Source organism: Podarcis filfolensis (genome assembly GCF_964270895.1).
Source record: "Podarcis filfolensis genome assembly, chromosome: 1".
Classification (NCBI taxonomy): Eukaryota; Metazoa; Chordata; class Lepidosauria; order Squamata; family Lacertidae; genus Podarcis; species Podarcis filfolensis.
Genome location: NC_139604.1, coordinates 112,847,555 through 112,867,222, shown reverse-complemented (window position 1 = coordinate 112,867,222; position 19,668 = coordinate 112,847,555). Strand labels below are relative to the sequence as shown.

Genomic DNA, 19,668 nt, shown 5'->3' with positions numbered 1-19,668 from the left:
AATGTTTGGGTCAATAACAAGCAGCTTATACTACTAACGCATACTAGTACTAAGTGGCTGACTCACCCTCAAATGCAACAGATGCCCTCCACTGTTCTGCTCAGATACCACAGGAAGCCAGAAGGTTTATAATGCGTGGTGGAGGGCATACTTTGCAGGTTCAACCCTTGCATTTCCAGGACAGGACGAGAAAGACCCTTGCCTGAAACCCTGGAGAATTGCTGCCAGACAGTGGAGGCAATACTGAAGTTAATGGACCAGTGGCTTGGCTTAGATTCCTATGTTCTAAAAGTTAGCTGAAGACAACCAGGAACTGATTCACATTAGCAGGTGTGCCGTCCCCCCCCCCCCAGTATTATCACTTCTTGCTTCCTTGTGATTCACATGATGCTCATTACCACTTGAGTTGGTGCCACTAACTTTTGACCCTTCTGGGATGTCTCAGAGAAGTTTTATGCTGACTCTATTGTGTTTTGCTGCTGGTCTTTGTCTCATGTGCACCCGCTGCATGATATTTCTACTGATACCGGTGAGAGTGGCTTCGTTCCTACAGAACCAGTTCACCATCATTTCCTCACCTTCCTCCTGCGCTCCATATCTGACCTTAGACTGCATCTGTTTGAAGAAAGAGAACTCCCTATTGAAGTCAGTCCCTTGAGTCAGGGCTTTTTTTCAACCAAAACTTAACCGGAACTCAATTCTGGCACCTCTCAAATGGGCAACATTGCTCTTCTAAGAGAACGAGGGAGAAGTTCTTGGTGAGTTCCAGCATCTCTTTTTCTAGAAAAATAGCACTCCTTTTAATCATGAAAAGTGACTGAAAACATATTTTGTGTGCCATGTTTTGCACTTACTTATGTGATGATAAATGAGTATACTTTTAAAAGAATGCTTGCATTTTCTCTTAAGTTCAGGTTTCATTGGGAGTGAACTCTGCATTTTTTTGTTCCCACCTTGTTTTATTAGTTGCCCAGAATAATTCAGACATTGAGTTTCCTTAAATATATTGTTGGAATACTGCTGTCACAATAGAAAGAAACCAGCATCAGGTTTAAAAAAGAAGTCATTCCTGTTCGGTTTTTGAATCCTTCAATTTTCTTACCGCAATGTATTGCCTTTTATATTTAATCCCATCATTTTAAACTAGTTTGTGATTTAATCCCATCATCTAAAAAACCGGAGAGCACTCCACACTATTTCAGGGGGTAAGTACCTACAGATCTTGATGATATTATGACAACTTAAATGGTTCCTTAAGGGCTCCATCACTCAAAATAGGGATTTTGACTGCAAGTAATCCTATCAGATCTGTACTATTTTAGTTGACAAAACTACAGTAATCCTCTTTACAATTCTTCTATATTTATTAAGTATTTAGCTAGGTTTTCTTAACGTCTGTGTCTTCTAAGAAGTGAAATTAATACACATGTTGCTACCTAAACTGCAGCACGCTGCAGGAAGCTGATCAACAAAGTAACAAGCATCAGAAGAAGAAAGGACTGACTGATTTATTAAAGGAAAAGGCAGTTTCCTGCAGAAGCTGTCATCCTCGAATCTTCAATTGGTGGGTCATTTCATCCTCAGCAGGGACTCAATGCATGAAGTCTCATCTCTATGCTCAATCAGTACGGCACTTCTGCCTGTACTGCAGTAGCAGTTTAGATTCCTATTGAAACGCATGAGGACATGAATTTTTTCATAACTTTCCTTTTTTTTTAAATGATATTTTATTAGGTTTTTCCGTAATATCTCCAATCATACAATTTTTAACATCACATATTTTAGCTTAGTAGACCTCCCTCAACTCCTCTGACAATCATTCATGCTTACATCCTATCCACACATTCCTTAGTTATAGTATCGCCTTTTAATACATTTTTCCATCCTCTTTTACATTTTTACGATATTCCTTCTTTTTTCACAAAGCTTCTTTGAAACACACTAGCGTTATATTTTCTTCACATACAGTTTTCAAATAATCTCTAAATTTTCCCCAGTCCTCTAAAAACTTATTATCTCTCTGAAATCTAACTTTTCCAATTAGTTTATCAAGTTCTGCAAAGTTTGTTAGTTTTGCTCTCCATTCTTCCAAAGTTGGGAGTTCTTCCTGCTTCCACTTTTGGGCCATCAATGTTCTCGCAGCTGTTATTGCGTATTGGAAGAGTTTACAGTCCCTCCTATTTATGTCATTTTTAGGATTTTTTTCATAACTTTCCAATATCTGACTGTACAATTGCTATTATAAAAAAGCTTTTTGGGCCAGTTCTATTTCCCATATCCATGAAAGTAGAGCAAGTGAAGGTATTTGTTTCTGTCTAGGGTTGCCCTAAGACAGTTGTTCATACATTTCAACTTTGAAAAGGGGTGCTACCATTCACAGCCTCTTCCAAAAATAGCAAGATGCATTCTAAAAGCAATGTTGACATTTGGAAAGCTTGTCAGCAACTTGTCCGTTATTTGTGCAAAGACAATTTCAGCCAGAGATTACCTGCTTGCCTGCATACATAGAGAAAAGTAATAACAATGCATCTGTGAATGCATGTTCGAGATCTGATGGCTAGGTGTCTATTAATGCCCTTGTTCTAGAGGCCACTTCACCACTGGACCTATCCACACAAAAACTAAGGTATTCCTTTAGTGTGGCGTATGTTGCTCTCTCTCTCTCTGCTCTTCTCAATGATAAGCTTGTCCATTACAGAATAGAAGAGCTGTGTGCAGAAATTGTCACTGGCACTCAAATGTGTGTCATTAATATCCATGCCAACTTTTTATTTAAAAAAATGATTCTCAGTTGTTTACATTGTGTAGTCTCCTGGTAGTTGGATGGTAGGAGTCCTTTTGCCATTATTTTGTTCATGTTTGTTTTTACTATACAAAAGTATTCACAATGTCATGGGATGGACTCAGTTACTAGCCATTTGGAACAGCTAGAGGAGAAGCAACCATTGTTTAGATTTCCAAAGGGCCATGCCCTGGGCTAAGACGGGGATAAGGTTTCCAAGCACCAATATTTGGGGTGGGGGCAAGACCTGGATTGATACTTTGGTGGGAAGAAGAAGCCAAATGCAGAACATGAGAAAGAGAAATAGGAGCAGGGGTCTAGTATGCCAAAGAAAAATTGGGCAGGGCAGGGAGCTAGGTTGAATGCTTTTAAGGGAGATGCCTAGATAGAGATTTGGAGGGAAGAAGGATACAGAATGAAAGAGTTAAGGGAACCTACGCTGATGGGGGATATCTGCCTATCTGTAGATACACATCTACAGAGAAGGCCTGCACATTGGCATGGTTGCATGGCTGGCATTAGGACAGTAAGCACACTCAGTTATCACTGATTTCTGTCTTCATGAAACAAGCACCTCATAAAAAAAATAAAAATTATCAAAAAGCTCTGCCCTTTCATCTTAGGGGTGGACAAATCTGTCATGGTTGGTTTCTTATTTTTCCAATCTTACGTTCAGCTCTCTATATTTCCACATCAGTTTGCAGTTTTTAGAAAGCCCTCATGAGAATTCACCATCATTTTAGTGCCTGCAGTGACACATGTTTATATGCACCTCTGCCTAATTTATCCATTTTTGCAAAGCAGTTTTCCCTAATACAATGCATTTTTGTATGTGACCCTCACTAATGCAATACAGTGATACCTCAGGTTAAGTACTTAATTCGTTCCAGAGGTCCATTCTTAACCTGAAACTGTTCTTAACCTGAAGCACCACTTTAGCTAATGGGGCCTCCTGCTGCTGCTGCTGCTGCTGCTGCTGCTGCGCCGCCGGAGCCCGATTTCTGTTCTCATCCTGAAGCAAAGTTCTTAACCTGAAGCACTATTTCTGGGTTAGCGGAGTGTGTAACCTGAAGCGTATGTAACCTGAAACGTATGTAACCCGAGGTACCACTGTATATGATTTTTTTATAAGCGCACTTTAGCGAAGTATATGTGTTTTTGTACATTTTACTTGGCTGGAGAACTGCATTGCAAAAGTTAGAGAACTGTGAAGTTTGGAAGAGGACTGTGTTTTGGTTCATGTATTGATTTGAGGACTTTGATTTATATAAGTTTTAAAATGTGGACTGAATTTAATTTCTCTTACATCTGTACCTCATCTCATATTCATACACAGACAGCCTGAGATTGATTCATTTTGTCTTTTTATCTCTAAGCCCCACAAAGTATCTCCTTGTCTTCTAACTTGTTCACAAAGGTAAAGAATCACATGTCTTCTCTCTCACAGACTATGCTGCAAACTGTAACTAGGCACTGAATAGCAGTCTCGTGTATAGATCTTTGATTATGGGAAATATGCGATGTAAATATTTATAGATCTGTCGGGGGGGGGGCTGTGATTATGAGATGCCCAGGGCCTACTAAGACTTTAACCTGTCCCTGATCATATATGATGGTTATCTTGCCAACATGGCTACAGGAATGAGCTATTGATGAATAAAACTAAAAGGGAGCTGAAAGAAAAAGAGGAAGGGGGAACTGGGTAAGTTCAAAAGAGGAAGTGGTACAGTCAAGGATTCAGAGAGTGAGAAGCAGCATGGGGAAGACTAGTGGTGCAAAGCCTTCTGGGAGGAGATTTTGGGGTTAGCACTCTTCCATCTACTCGTGGAGCTTATTTAACTAGTAACCTCAAAATTTGGGATCCCCTCCAAACCGGTGCCAAAGTTTTGCAGTCGTTTTGCAGGGTTTTGCAGTGGAAACCCAATGTTTGACAGTGCTCCCAAGCTGTGTAATTGTTACTCAAACTGGGGGCAGGGGGCCATAACTATCACCCCCAAACCCAACATTGTCCAATTCACTCCAAACATGGGGATTTTGCTGCAAAACTTTGGAACTGGTTTGGAGTGAATCAGAAAGTGTTAGGTGTTAACTATGAACCCTGGCTTAATGTATCAATTTCTCAGGGGAGGGGGCACTGCAAAACACAGGGTTTTCACTGCAAAACAACTGCAAAACTTTGACCCTGGTTTGGAGCGGATGCCAAATTTCAGGGTTCGTAGTTAATAAAGCTCACTCAGGGTACAGCTTTGGCAGGAGTTATTTCCATATGCATTCCCAGCATGCCTTGCTCATCTCAGTTGCTAAGCACAAGAATTGAGCCATCTAAATGTTTCTACTCTGAAATTATATGTCATTAGCTTTTTAAATTCTAATGCCAGCCAAACATTATTCATAGTTTGGAGCTTCCAGGCAGCTCATATTGCTTGCCCAACAGATTAGTGAAAATGATTAGAAATCTTGAGTGTTTAGATAATCATGTGGATGGTCTTTTGTTGTGGTCATTTGCTTAACAGCAGTCCCAAACCGTTTCTTTCAGCAGAGAATAATGGTGTTGTAATGGATGCCGAACAGGCATTAGACAAAAGAAAGCCTTTGCTCCAAAGAGTCTTTTCTCTTACCAGATTAAAAATGTGGAAGATAACATAAAGGGAAGCAGAAACGGGAGTGGGGGGAGTGAGGCTGAATGTAAAACTTGAAGCATATTAACTGGGTAGAAAGAATTTGAAGGTGTAGCTCTAGGTAGGATGTGTTGAAAGCCAGGACCTTCAAAGTGGCTTTCTCTGAAATGTTCCACATGCAGATAGGCAGAGCTTTATAGTCTCAATATGTGAATGAGATGGTGGGGAGTTGGATATGTTAGGCACTGGGGATGTTTTTGAACAAGCCAGGCCAGTACAAAAGGTTTGGGTTCTACTTGAACCAAGATGGAACCAGATTGTTGGTGGTTAAAACCAAAAATGTGATAGAGGACCTTTTAAATTGATTGCTGGGGTAAGGCTGAGAGCAGGTGAGAAACATCTAGTTTGGAAGAATTCCCCCAGGGATTGTCAGGTGTGCGTACAGGAGCTAGGCCCTGTGACCATTAGGACTCTGCAGGACTGGGGCCTTCCTAAGTTTGTTCTGAAGAGGCAAGGTGTGGCCACACAGGTGAGGCCAATTGGTAACTCACAGCACCTGGTGGCAAGAGCCGGGAAGGGATGTAAGGTCAGCATTTTCCCTTCAGCGCTTTGCCACAGCAACACGTTCCCTGCCTTGCTGTGTTTGACTCCTTGCTTCTTGATCCTCGGACCCCTGATTTCGTGACTTTTTGCTTCCTGACCCTTGGACCCTTGGCTTCTTGACTCCCAGTTCTCTGACGCTTGGCTCCTGGCTTCTGGACTCCCGTTCCTGCTCCCACCCCGCCATCTTGCCCCCGGTCCTGATGTCCCCAGCCAGGACTTTGATCGCCTGTGAACCGGACCGTGACAGGGATGACAGAGGAGTTTTCTATGGTTATTTAAATAGGGGAGGGCTAGTACTAGATAAATGGCAAGTAAAAGGTGACATGGTGGAGATATATACAAGCATACATGGTGTACAGAAAGTGCACAGGGAGATGGAATAATTCTAGAACTTGGGGCCATTCGAGGAAGCTGAAAGTTGTACCATTCAGCACACATGGAAGTATTTCTTCACACAGTGCATGGTTACACTATGGAATTTGTCACCACGAGATGTAGTGATGCCAGGCAATTTGGATGGTTTTAAAAGAAGGTTCAACAAAGTAATGGAGGGTAAAGCTGTCTGTGGCTTCTAGCCATGATGGTCCTGTTCTATCTGCTGTCAAAGAGAATATTCTGTTGGATATCAGGCATCTCACGTGGGGAGAGCACTTTTACTCCTGAGGGTCCTGCTTTCAGGCTTCCCACAGGCATTTGGTTAGCCACTCTGAGGAAAGGATGCTGATCTAGATAGACCTTTGACCTGATGAGAAGAGCTGCTCTTAGATTCTTAGGTGTGGTTTTTTTTTTGTTTTTTTTTTTGCCTTGGGAGACTTCTGACTTAATATGGCAATTATATGGGTGTTAAGATTTGAAGAGAAGAATGCAACTGATTTTTCCTTTGTGTTCTTTGAAAGATATGGTTTCTAATCCTTAAAGATAGTGGAATTTTTGAAGAGTATGGCTATATCAGTAGACATTATTCATGAGACTGTTGTTTCGGTACTCTAACTTACCAGATAGGAAGCGTGTAAGCAAGCCGATATTGTTTGGTTTATCAACCCATAGGATGGGTTAATATAATCTAATGCCAGTCATAGTCCGAGCAGTTCCATTGAAATCAATGGACTTCTCCTACTAAGATCCATTAATCTTAATGTGTCTGCTTAGACTATGTCTAGCATTGGATATCGCCAGTAGAGAGGACAAGAGAGGAAAAGGACACATTCCTGTGCACACAAAAGTCCATTGTATCAGCGGAGCTGCAGCATTGGATACAGCCCAATTGTTTAGAAAGAGACCTTCCTAACTGCTTGAAAACATTATCTGAACTTGAAAGTCCGTTTTATTTGATGTTTTTCTATTGCTGTTATATTGCTCTGTACCTTTAAATTGAATTACTGCAATTCAGTCTCCCTGTAATGAGCGCCACCTGGGAATGGTTACTTATGCTTCAGGTTTCATGCAACAGGTAGCAGTGGTTACATATCCTCATGACCACTGCTCCTTGTGCATTTTTCTAATCTATGGGGTATGTACCTTTGTCCTTCTTACTGTAGTTATAGCACATGGATTGTAATGTGTGAAGTTTATATAGCTTTCATGTACACAGGTCATTGTTTCATATTTGAATTCTTTTGTAGTTGTGCTGAAGAAGATTCCAGCGAAACAGTCAGATTATCCGGGATCACTGTCCTACGTTGTTATTCACTTACTACTTTGGCACCATGAACGCCTAAAAAGTTTTACCGCTTAGCCCACAGGATAGCATCTATTACTTGGTTTCAACCATAGACTTATTATACTTTTACGGACTTTCAAAGATTGACAGATGTGTGTTCATTTGTTTTCAAATATAATAGAGAATTTACAAGTGTACACATTTTGTTTTTGTTGTACTAAATCATGTATATTATGCAATAAGAACTACAGTGCTATCTAGTATACTGGTCTTCGTGTTGCTTGTGTTGTTTGTTGTGTTAAGTTTGCAACACGGGTTTGTTGTTCTGTATTGGTGAAAACATTATCTGAACTGGATGGTGGCACCAGGAGAACTTTTTTTAAAAAAAGAAACCTGTCTTGCATCTTTGTACAATAAGGGTCAGTGTTGGGAGACAAAGAATTTATGAGGCCCATCGACTGTAGGTAATCATTGAGCCAAAGTTATATTCTTAATTCTGCTTTCATGTGCACCATTATAAATGGCAGCATGAAGTCTGGAATAACTGTCAACACAAATACGCTGGAGAAACATTCTCGATTTCCCAGGAGAAACATTCACCTGTTTTAAGACCACACAGGCAAGTGAAAGTCATTATTAATCCCAGAGTGTGACAAGCCATCAGCTGAGTGTCTGTAATTAAACATATGACATTGCTGTGTTCCTTACAGGGGGCACTTCATTGTCTACATAGAGTCCAAAAGAGATAATCAGTATGTTTCTGGAGAAATAGTAATAGCGGACAGTATAAATATATCCCCACCACATAAGGACAAAAGGATTGCACATTTGTCAAGCTACTCTTCCGATTGGAAAAGGGCAGTAGAAATAGATTAGATGACCTTTTAAAATTCACTTCCATTCCTAACATTCTGGGAAATAGTGTGTGCTGTAATACCAAAATAGGCACAGTATAACTTTCCAACAGTAGTATGTCTAGTGTGAGGAGTCTTGACAATCAAATATACAATTTCTACACTTTAGGAACAAAAGGAATCTTCCCATGTAATTTAGAAACATGGAATCAAACATTAGGTGATTGGAAGCCCAAAGGAGGTTCACAATCTGGAACAAAGTGGTGGTACCTATCCTGGTTTGTTCGCCTATTTTATCATAGAATCTTTGAGCACACTGGATACAGAGATAGAACTTTGTCTGTCATGAGTACTAATAATCGACCGACTGTCCTTTCATTTAGCTAGTACATAAATTATATTAGAATGATATATGTTGACTGCATTTGTGTGTAACACTAAATTGTGATTTGGTACCATGTGAATAAGCCTTGGGCCACACAGCCTTCTCAGGTGTTGCTCTGAGAAGTTGCTTCTGTTTTCCACTAGCCCATAGCTTCTTGTTATGTCCAAACAACGACAGACTCTGGTTAGTTTTTGTATATTTTGTCCAAACATATGAACTTTAGACTGTGGTTTATGATCCTGGCTTGTTCAAATAAACCATAGTGAAGGTATATCATAGTTTCCACTTCAGGCTTTGGATCTCTTCCTTGCAGCTGTACAAGAGAGAGGAGGGAGGGGAGAAGCCAGATAGCACACATAAAAGTTTAGCATTACGTGAAGCAGGGCAACATGTCTAATTCAAGGAATATTTTGCTCATGCAATCTAGGATCATAGTATCATAGAATTGTAGAGTTGGAAGAGACCACAGGGGTCATCTTGTTCAACCCCCACCAATGCAGGAATCTCTTGCCCAATGTGGGGGTTGAACCCACAATCCTGAGATTAAAGACGGATCTACACTGGTTGTCTATAACGTTTAAAATGTGTTATTAAAATGTGACACTAGAGGGCGCTATAGAGCAGCGAGCCTTCAGTAATGGAAAATTGCACTGAGAGTTATATAGCGTTATATTTAATGACGTTTTTACAGATCAGTGTCGATCCAGCCTGAGAGTCTCGTGCTCTACTGACTGAGCTGCGTCCTATATAGTATATCTGCAGCTAGGTATCTTTAATCTAGCAGTCCCTACCCTGCCTAAACAATATACCAAGTGTAAAGCTCCTTTAATTAAAATCAAGGCTGAGCTAACACAGAGAGGGCAGGGTTATTTTGCAAACATTTTGCTTGAGCCTTGTGACAAAGCCCATCTTCTGATTTAGCTCAACAGTGCCTCCTAGCATGTTTTGCGAGTTAATAGGCATCCAATTAAGCTGAACGTTGGAAGGTTCCGGAGGGATAAAAGAAAGTACTTCCTCATGCAGCGCATAGTTACATTATGGGACCAATTTCCACGGCTACCAACTTGGATGACTTATAGGTGAAAAGTCATGGAGGGGAAGGGGCTAACCATGGTGGCTGTCCTCAGTTGGAGGCAGCAATGCTTCTGAATACCAGTTACTGGAAACCAGAAGAAGGGAGAGGGCTTGCTGGTTTCACACAGGCATCTGGTTGGCCATTGGCCTGATCCAGCAGCCTCTTTTTGCGTTCTTACACTATCCTCTTCAGTTGACCCTGAATGGATAACTTTCCACTGTATTGTCCTTAAATGCACATTCTCCAATTAAGCTCTTTTCTACAATAGCTTGGTAGTCTGAATTGGCCACACCTTTTGTAATGTAAATTCATAGTCATTAGGGAGGTGGAACTAGTGTGTTGGTAAATTTCTGGTTGGCTACATGGACCTCTGACATGGAATTTATTTTGCCATTGGACAGCACATTGGTAGGACATCACAGGTATGCAGAGCTTCCTTTTTGAGCAGTCTCCCACTGCTCTTGGCTCCGCATTCATCTCAGGGCATACTGGGCATTCTGCATGGCGAGCAGGCCATTCATTCTGTGGTCTCAAGGTGAACAAGTCACTTGAGTGCTACTTTGAGAGGCATAGAAGCATCTCCCTTTGGAATGAATGGTCTAACCATGATGCTGCAGTGTGACAAAGCAGCATCCTGATGAGAGAAGAGAAGACTAGCATGGCTTTTATGGATGGCTCTGCATCTCAGTAGGTTTGTACTGTTCATGGGGGTGGCATATTTGGAGTGTGCAGAACTTCTTTTTTAAGAGCAACACTGCAGGCAACACACTGAATATCTTCCTTTTTCAAGTATCTACTTGCACAGTACATTGAGATTTAAAATATTCCAGCTGGAGAGGTTCCTTACCACAGATGTGGGAGGGAACTTAACCAGCTTTAGGAGACCTTAATTATCTAATTTAATAAGAGGGTAATTTATATTCTACAGTGAGTTAAGTTGTGATACTAATTACTTCTATAGTTCCAGTAAAAGATCAGCCTTAGGTACCAAATGCCACAAAATCTACACTTAGGTTTTCCAGTGTGGAAAGTTAATGAATAATGTACTCTAAAGTGTAGTTACTCTAGACTAGTAAGGTAAAGGTACCCCTGCCCGTACGGGCCAGTCGTGTCCGACTCTAGGGTTGCGCGCTCATCTCGCTCAAGAGGCCGGGAGCCAGCGCTGTCCGAAGACACTTCTGGGTCACGTGGCCAGCGTGACAAAGCTGCATCTGGCGAGCCAGCACCAGCGCAGCACACGGAAACGCCGTTTACCTTCCCGCTATAAAGCGGTCCCTATTTATCTACTTGCACTTGGGGGTGCTTTCGAACTGCTAGGTGGGCAGGAGCTGGGACCGAGCAACGGGAGCTCACCCCACCGCGGGGATTCGAACCGCCGACCATACGATCAGCAAGTCCTAGGCACTGAGGTTTTACCCACAGCGCCACCCGCGTCCCTTACTCTAGACTACAAATTTGTATATTTTGTTTATTGAATAAAAAAGGTAAGTATTTCATTCACTACAAGTGTGAGTTAAGATGGAGGTGTTGCCTTCATTATGACTCTTCACTTGTATGATGCATCCAGGAATATTACAAGGCAAAAGCACTGCATTTGGCCAGCAGGGGCAATGGTTGGAGCAGGGTGTTTACCTGTTTCTGGGGAAGAATTTCCACAACTAAACCCCTTGTGTGGAGGAGACACTGTTTCCCACTGTTTCTCCACTATCACTGTGTGTGACAAGGAACTATATGCTGCATGTTCTGTCTTACAAGTTACGATCTCACTGTATTGGAATTTTAAAATGGCAGATGCTGACTTGTACCATATCTGTACAGCTCAGGACACCAATACCTCAAAGATTGCTTCTCCTCACATGAAATAACCAGGACCAATCAATTGTCAACTGATACTATTCTCTGTGTGCATCAAGTTCGGAGCTGATGTAAATGTGCAGTCAATGGAGACACAACCATTGATTGAAGGTGCATAGCCCTGTATATACCAGGAGCACCTCGACCCCCCATCATTCAGCCCAGACTTGGAGGTCCAGCTCCAAGGGCCTTCTGGCAGTTCCCTTATTGTAAGAAGTGGTGTTACCAGGAACCAGGCAGAAGGCCTTCTTGGTAGTTGTGCCCTCCTTGTGGAATGCCCTCCCATCAGATGTCTAAAGAGATAAACAATTACATTACTTTTTGCAGACATCTGAAGGCAGCCCTCTTTCAGGAAGCTTTTAATGTTTGATGTTTGGTTGTGTTCTTTTATATTCAATTGGAAAGTGCCCAGAGTGGCTGGGGCAGCCCTGTCAGATGGGTAGAGAACATGAAATAAATTATTAGTATTAGTATTAGATACTGCATAAATGCATTCCGTGCATGCCATCCCTGTGCCACCCATGCTTCCTCCCTGTTTTAATCACACCTCTGGCATATCTTCAGCGGATAAGCTCCACCAGCAGTGTTTCACTTGCATATCTGTCATGGCAGTAGCAAATTTCACATACTTCTAGCATGGCAGGGCTTCCATCAAATCCTATGGCACCTTATTCAGTGGTTCCCGAGCATATTTTTGCACCCTAAAACTCTTTTTCATTATTAACTTTATTTGATTGAGTATGATAAATAAAAAATGTTAGACCTTTGGTCGGATGAACCGTTACAAACAATGTACAGTGGTACCTCAGGTTACAAACATTTTGGGTTACAGACTCCGCTAACCCAGAAGTAGTACCTCGGGTTAAGAACTATACCTCAGGATGAGAACAGAAATCGCGCGGTGGTGGCACGGCGGCAACGGGAGGTCCCATTAGCTAAAGTCGTACCTCAGGTTAAGAACAATTTCAGGTTAAGAACAATTTCAGGTTAAGAACGGACCTCCGGAATGATTTAAGTTCATAACCAGAGGTACCACTGTATAATCAAACTGAATATCATTTACTCTGTTATAGTGTAGCACACTAAAGTCAGAAAGGAATTGCTTTTGTTTGCATTCTAGAATAGTAGCTTTATTGGTATGTGGTACCAAATAAAATAAAATCCTCTGAGCATGACTCCAGGGGGCTTACTTCTGAGTAGATCTGCATAGAACTGGGAATTCTAATCATGCTGAAGATTGAAGCAAGGCCCTCTTTATTCTGGACTAGTTAACCCAGGACACTTTTGCCTCTGGCTCCAATTGTCCTCAATCCTTCCCCTACCTTCATGCGGCTCTCAACACATTACAGGGGGAATACAGCTCTCAACAGAAAAAATGAGCCCAGCCTTGCTTTGTATAAATAACCTGATTCACAATCACTAAGGAGATGTTGAATTGCCACTCTACACCTTAAACCACAGTATCATTTAATATGGATTAGCCAACTGTTTAACTATTGTGTTAAGTAGTTGAAACTGTCTTTTATTTACCACTCTTCTAAAGCACATGGAAGAGTCCATTATTACAGCCTCCTATTGATTCTCGCCTTTCTTTTGGACTCAAGTGCTCCAATATGGATTGAAAATGCCGTCCATTGAACGTTCAGAAGAGTGAGAATGCTTTAACCTTACTTTGAGCAAGGTTTTTTTTAAACTGCAAAACAGTTGTTGAAGCATGTTAAATGATTACGTTAAGTGAGTTTGTGGAAACTTAAGGTCAGTTCAGTTACACATATTTGGAGAAAATGTCAAAGGCTTGATTAGGCTCCACAGCAAGAGTTAAAAACAGCACATGAAAACTATTCAGAAAAGAGTATGTTCTGAAAGCCTGTTTGATTTCACTCTTGCCATGCTGAAATGTTCTTTAGAGAAAATGTCTGAGCTTTTCATTAGCATATTTTTATCCAGGTGAAGAACAAGCATCCTGTTTAGTATTATCCTGGGGGAACTGATAATTTAAGATACTCTTTTCAATTAGTCACAGTAGTCCCCTTTGGGACTACTTTGGGAATGTGCCTGACCAGTATCTCCTAAACAGTCCATGGACTGAAAATTGATGAAGGAACTAGAGGGCGGCTTTTATAAGGCCAGAATGCTACTCCTTATGATGAGCTCCTCTTTGATGGTACCTCTGAGGAATATGCTTAAGAGCAAGAGACTGACAGCAACTTTGTTTTCAAAGCATGCCAAAATAGGTGGGATATTGGAACGGTATTGCTACCCTGCTACCCTGCTTCCATTTTTATATGAGGAATGGCTGTTCTGTGGCTCTGCAGAAGTTGCTGGGCTACAGCTCCCTTCCTCCCTAATTATTGGTCATGCTGGTGGGGACCAAACAACATAGGGCCACAGGTTGCCATCCCTGTTTTATACCCTGGTCTGGCTCCCTGGCAGATAAAGAGTTTAGTAAGGAGCAGGTGTGTTGGCAAATGCATACAGCATAGCACACTCTTAATAGTTCTAGGTTCCTTGTTATGGAAGCCATATTAACTTTCCGCAAAATGGATGGCATAGTCAGATGTTACTGCCTTTGCCTTCACCATGTATAACCAGAGATCCACAATAAGAAAGAATGGTGTTAATAGAATTCTAGGTATACATTCTCTGAATTAAGTGTCAGTGTTTTTCTTTTGTAGGGAAGTTGATCAGGATTCTGATGGCCATATTAGCTTCAAAGACTTTGAATCGGCGATGAACTATGGACAGGATAATTTGTCAGCGCTTCCTCTCATCTAATGAAAGCGGCCAAAGAAAAAGCTCCATAGCCAAGGTTTTCTAAAATCTACAAAACATTTTCCATCAGAATCCTTTTTAAACAAATCAAGGTAGATATGCTGCCATGAACAAGCTATCTTTTGAACCTTCTATGGAATGTATTATGTCTTTAAACATATATTCTGTTTTTCCAATAAATTGTTTTTTGACTTCTGCTTCCTTTACATTTGCTGATTTTCCTCTTCATGAATATTGTTAATATGAGCAAAGCCAGCAGATACAGCTGATTTGTTTAGAAGTGAAAAGGGGCAGTTTTTTATACTGTGAATGAATCCATCTATATAGAACAGGGGTGCACAACCTGCAGCCCTCCAAATGTTTCTGGACTACAACTCCCATCAGCTCCAGCCAGCCTAGCCAGTGATCAGTGATGATGTGAGTTTTAGTCCAGAAACATCTGGAGGGCTGCAGGTTGTGCACCCCTGATACACAATAACCACATGCAACTCAGGAAGGGGGTCTGTGGTATTATCTGTCTAGATTTTTATTTATTATACATAAATGTACATCTGTTTTCAAGCATTTTCAAAGCGCTTTACAGAAAAAATACAAAAGATGAGCACATAATCTGTAGTCTGGGGTTTGGCATGGTTGTCCAAAAAAATATTCTTGTGTGGCCCTTTGTGTGCCACCTTTCATCTCAACGAGCTTTTTTGGTAGCAATCCTGTACAGGGGAATAAGTTCCAATGAAATCAGAAGCCCTTGCTTCTAAATTCACATGTGTAAGATTGCTGCTGCTTCTTTGGTGATCACTCGTAGCCGAGTAAGATTGTCTTCCATGAACACAGTTTTAACAGTGAGTCTGTAAGTGACTGTTGATCATGGTGAAAGTTTGGCAAGTGTGCCTTCCTCTTAGCGTGTTTTTCCCTTTTGTCCTGAGTTCGAGCGTCTTCAAAACCCACAACACCTTTGGTAAAGGCTGTTCTCTAATTGAAGCGTTCATAGGCCAGTTGTCGGTGTTTATACTACATTTTTTTAGATTTGCCTTGAGAGTCTCTTTGAACCTCTTGTTGACCCACCAGCATTACACTTTCCATTTTTAAGTTCGGAATAGGGTAGTTGCTTTGGAAGATGATAATCAGGCATCCGAACAACATGACCAGCCCAACGAAGTTGATGTTGAAGAATCATTGCTTTGACACTGGTGATCTTTGCTTCTTCCAGTACACTGACATAAGTTCACCTGTCTTCCCAAGTGATGTGTAAATTTTCTCTGAGATGGAATTTTTCGAGGAGTTGGAGATGGCGTTTATAAGTGGTCCATGTTTCACAAGCGTACAGTAAGGTTGGTAGTACAATAGCTTTGTAAACAAGCATTTTGGTTTCCCTGCGAATGTCCGGTCCTCAAACACTCTGCACTTCAGTCGGGAGAAAGCTGCACTGCTAGGCTTGCAAATAAACCTGAGTGGCGGGTTAAAGAGACTCACTCACCCTATGACATCCCTAGAGCTTCACAGCGGATGTAAACCTGGGTTTCCCACATTCAGACCCATACGTTAGGCAAAGGACTGCACTTGTTTTTATTATCATCTGCCGTAATAATACATAGCATAAGTCCAGCACGACTTGAGTTCCTTGTTTTGAAGCCAAAACCCATCTTCTGGGCTGGCATGGCAGCAGCTGTTGGTCCTGGTATGTTTGCACTTGACCCTTGACCTTGGTCACAGCATAATGGCTCCATGAATGGGTTGCTGCACAAGCAAATCAGTGCAGCCTTCATGGCTTTCCTGGAATTAAGGGAACAGCTATCTGCATGAACCAAACTGCTCTAGGTCAGCTTTCCCCAGCTAGGTACTCTCCTGATGCTTTGAACTACAACTCCCATGCTGGCTGAGGCTGATGTGATGCAAACCATCTGCACAGCATCAATATTGCCTTAGCCCAACTAAATATAATGTTTAAGGATGGCCTGCTAGATAGAACCCAATGCCATTATTCACTGGTTCTTCAGTCAATTTCTAATAGTATTTTGTTCTCTGACATTCTGAAATGGTATTAAAGAATGTCACACCTCTTGTCATTTATTTTAACGTTGGAGGGAAAGTTGTGTCCAATCATCCATAGACAAACGTGGACAACACCCGCATGCCGTTGTATATCGTAGTTCCCAGGTTCATCTTTGTTGCATGTTTGGAGATGTCAAGTGTGAAGAGGACGCACATGCTCCCACCAGCAAACATGCCTGCAGCTGGAGAGAGCAAATCAGCTCTTCGCTGAGAGAGTTTGGCAGAAGAACAACATTGTTTGCTGTAACTGTGTTCTGGGTAGTATTGTCTTGACAGACAGTTCAAGCAAAACTTCACAGTTCTTTACTCATAAATGAGATGTGAAGTTTGACACCAAATGAAGATATCCAAAGAAGAATGAGGACATTAAAGATTCAGCACTTGTCAGAAGGCCTCCATAGTTAAACAGGAATTGCTATGACATTGCACTGTTGCACTTCAGAGCAACTCAGATTTCTGAAGATTATTGTTACCTCTGGATCTGAATGACATCACTTCTCATTGAAATGGCAATCTGCCATCTCTCACTTGAGTGACTTGCTTATACTATTTCTCTTGCAGTATGGTTTCAGATGGAGGTCTTCAAACAGTAGCTTACAGCTACCACTACTAATTTTTTTTTTACTTTTCAGCACATGGAAAGTTCTCAGTACACGTAATGAGAAATATCACAGATAAAAAACTGAGAAAAAGTACCTTTGCTTCATCTTTCAGTCCCACAAGAACAGCAGACCCATCAGAAAAGCAAACACCAAATCCAGACATTTGAAAGCTAGCTTCTTTTCAACTCGCTTCTGAGGTTAGGCTGGCCCTCAAGTGCAAGAACGGTTGCTGTCTATCTGAATAGGAATCTTTCAAAAATCTGATCACGGGTTGAAAAGAGACATTGAAAGACGTAGAACCACACCTGATGTTCACCTGTAGGGATGCCTCCTCTCATTTAATTTTCATTTCCTTAGGCAAAATATTTTCATATTAGAAGTGTCTGGATGCATGCTATCCTGCCAGGAAGTTTATTTTGTTTTGTTTCTGATAATAAAAAGTTCTTCATTATAAGTGCATTTATGTACACGCTGCTTAATATGGGGATGATATTAATATTATCAAACAAGGTCTCAATAAAACAATACCAAAGCAAAACAGCTCAATACAAAATAACAAGTCAATATGTTAAAGTATCTTACTCTGAGGCATTAATTTGTGGGGTACTCCAGAGGTTGCCAGTCTTTGTGAGTTTATGGGCACATTTGCAAAGGGGAAACACACACAGAGACATATGCAGCCAAGCACACATTGCAGCCTACTCTTATTGACTGTGATCAAATGGTTTTTAAAGCCTAATTTCAATGGCAGAAGGGGCCCATTAGACACCAGGGAAGGCCTCTGCAGGCATATATCTGCATCCCTGTGGACGCCATGTTGGGGACTCCCGTCCAACTCCATAATATCATCTTTTCTATACTACAGATACCGGATTATTTTGAGCAGAGGTGCAGATGCCCTCCACACTGAGGGATAGGGAATCTATGACCATGCTGATGGGAGCTGGGATCCAATATCATATGAGGTGCTGCAGATTCCTTATCCCTAATTGTGGCAGTCTTCTGTACTAGCAAACTCAAGCTCAGAGAAGCAACCCAAAATGGCCATTATGAAGGCAATGGCTGGTTGTAAAGTGGTTTGTAATGGGGAGGATGGGTGCATAAACAATCAACCACACTTAAATAAAATCAAAATAAAGTAGCAAAACCAGGAGTTCTACCTAGTAGGAACACATCTGTCCCTTGATTTCCCTAGTTTTCTTGTCCTTAAAATGAAGGACATGTAGTGGAAAGATAGTGAAATTTGGATTAAGGAGGCCTAGATTCAAATCATGCCTCTATCAGCCTCATTCTATATTATTGCTAGCAGGGAGTGCCCAGAAATGTCCAGGTATCTGTAGAAACCAAAACATATTGTGATTTTTAATGCACAGTGTAATTTGTGAGTTTGGACGTGTCACACCAAAAATTGGGTGAAATCAGTGCAAAGTCATGTTTTGGTCCAATATTCTCAACAACTGGCCAAACCTATATCAAAAAACAGGAAAGTCATGCCTAAGTCATGTTTTGGTCTGCAGTCTTAATTCAAAATGGCCAAATGTTGACATAGACCACCACCCTCATCTTGGGAACACTTGTGCTGACTTTGATGATTGCACATTGAGAGGTGACTGAACCCACACCTAAAAAAGTCACACAAAAGCCATGGTTTGGTCCACCCATCTTGATTCAAAATGGTGTCCAAACAGTGATGAAGTCCACCGGCCCCAACTCAGGAAACCTTGTGCCAAGTTTGGCAACAATATCTTGAGAGGCAGCTGAACCTATGCCCCAAAATGAGTGAAGTCATGCGAAAGCAACATTTCAGTCCGCCATCTTGATTTAGAGGTACAGGTGGTGTCCAAACATCAACAAAGGCGGCCGAACCTATAGAAGACAAATGGACAAACCATATATATATGATTATATAGTATATCATATATTATATAGTAGATTATAATTATATTATCATAACCATCATCTCACTCTTTGCTCCAAGGTGGGTTATAAGCATTTAAAACATGACATGAATTGCAGCTTAAAGCAGTTTACAATAAAAAGGGTTGGGGTCTTAAAAATATACATCTTGGGTATCAAAGGCTGCCTTCCCTGTGGAACGCCCTCCCGTCCAGTTAGGGCTGTGAGAGAATCCAGCTGGAAACTCTGGCCAGCAGCTGCCAGTCAGTGTAGACTATACTGAGCTTGATGCACGAATGGTCTGAGTTGGTGAACGGCAGCTTCCTATGTTCCCTGCATGTATTCCCCCCTCCAAGACGAAAACGGCAGTAGCTAGAAACACATTGCTTATTTGCTGAGTTTTATTTTAGGCAAATTAACATGCTAGCACAAATGTAATTGGGCTTATTTTTAAAATCCTCCTGATGATGCTTTGGTTTGCCTTGTGGGATCGCAGATAGAAAACTAGCATCTGGTGT

General features: G+C 41.4%; 1 protein-coding gene across 2 annotated transcripts in view; it reads left to right on the top strand.

Moving 5' to 3' along the window:
- Positions 1 to 14,809, top strand: part of EFCAB11 (EF-hand calcium binding domain 11) — a 52,280-nt gene extending 37,471 nt beyond the window's left edge. Inside the window, exons 6-7 of one of the 2 annotated variants that reach the window (XM_083621489.1) lie at positions 13,375 to 13,481; positions 14,507 to 14,809. In XM_083621489.1, coding sequence (XP_083477615.1) covers positions 13,375 to 13,453 — 79 coding nt within the window. In that variant the 3' untranslated portion in view covers positions 13,454 to 13,481; positions 14,507 to 14,809. The remainder of the gene's footprint in view (positions 1 to 13,374; positions 13,482 to 14,506) is intronic. The other variant, XM_083621488.1, reaches the window with a different exon arrangement.
- Positions 14,810 to 19,668: the final 4,859 nt, after the last annotated feature.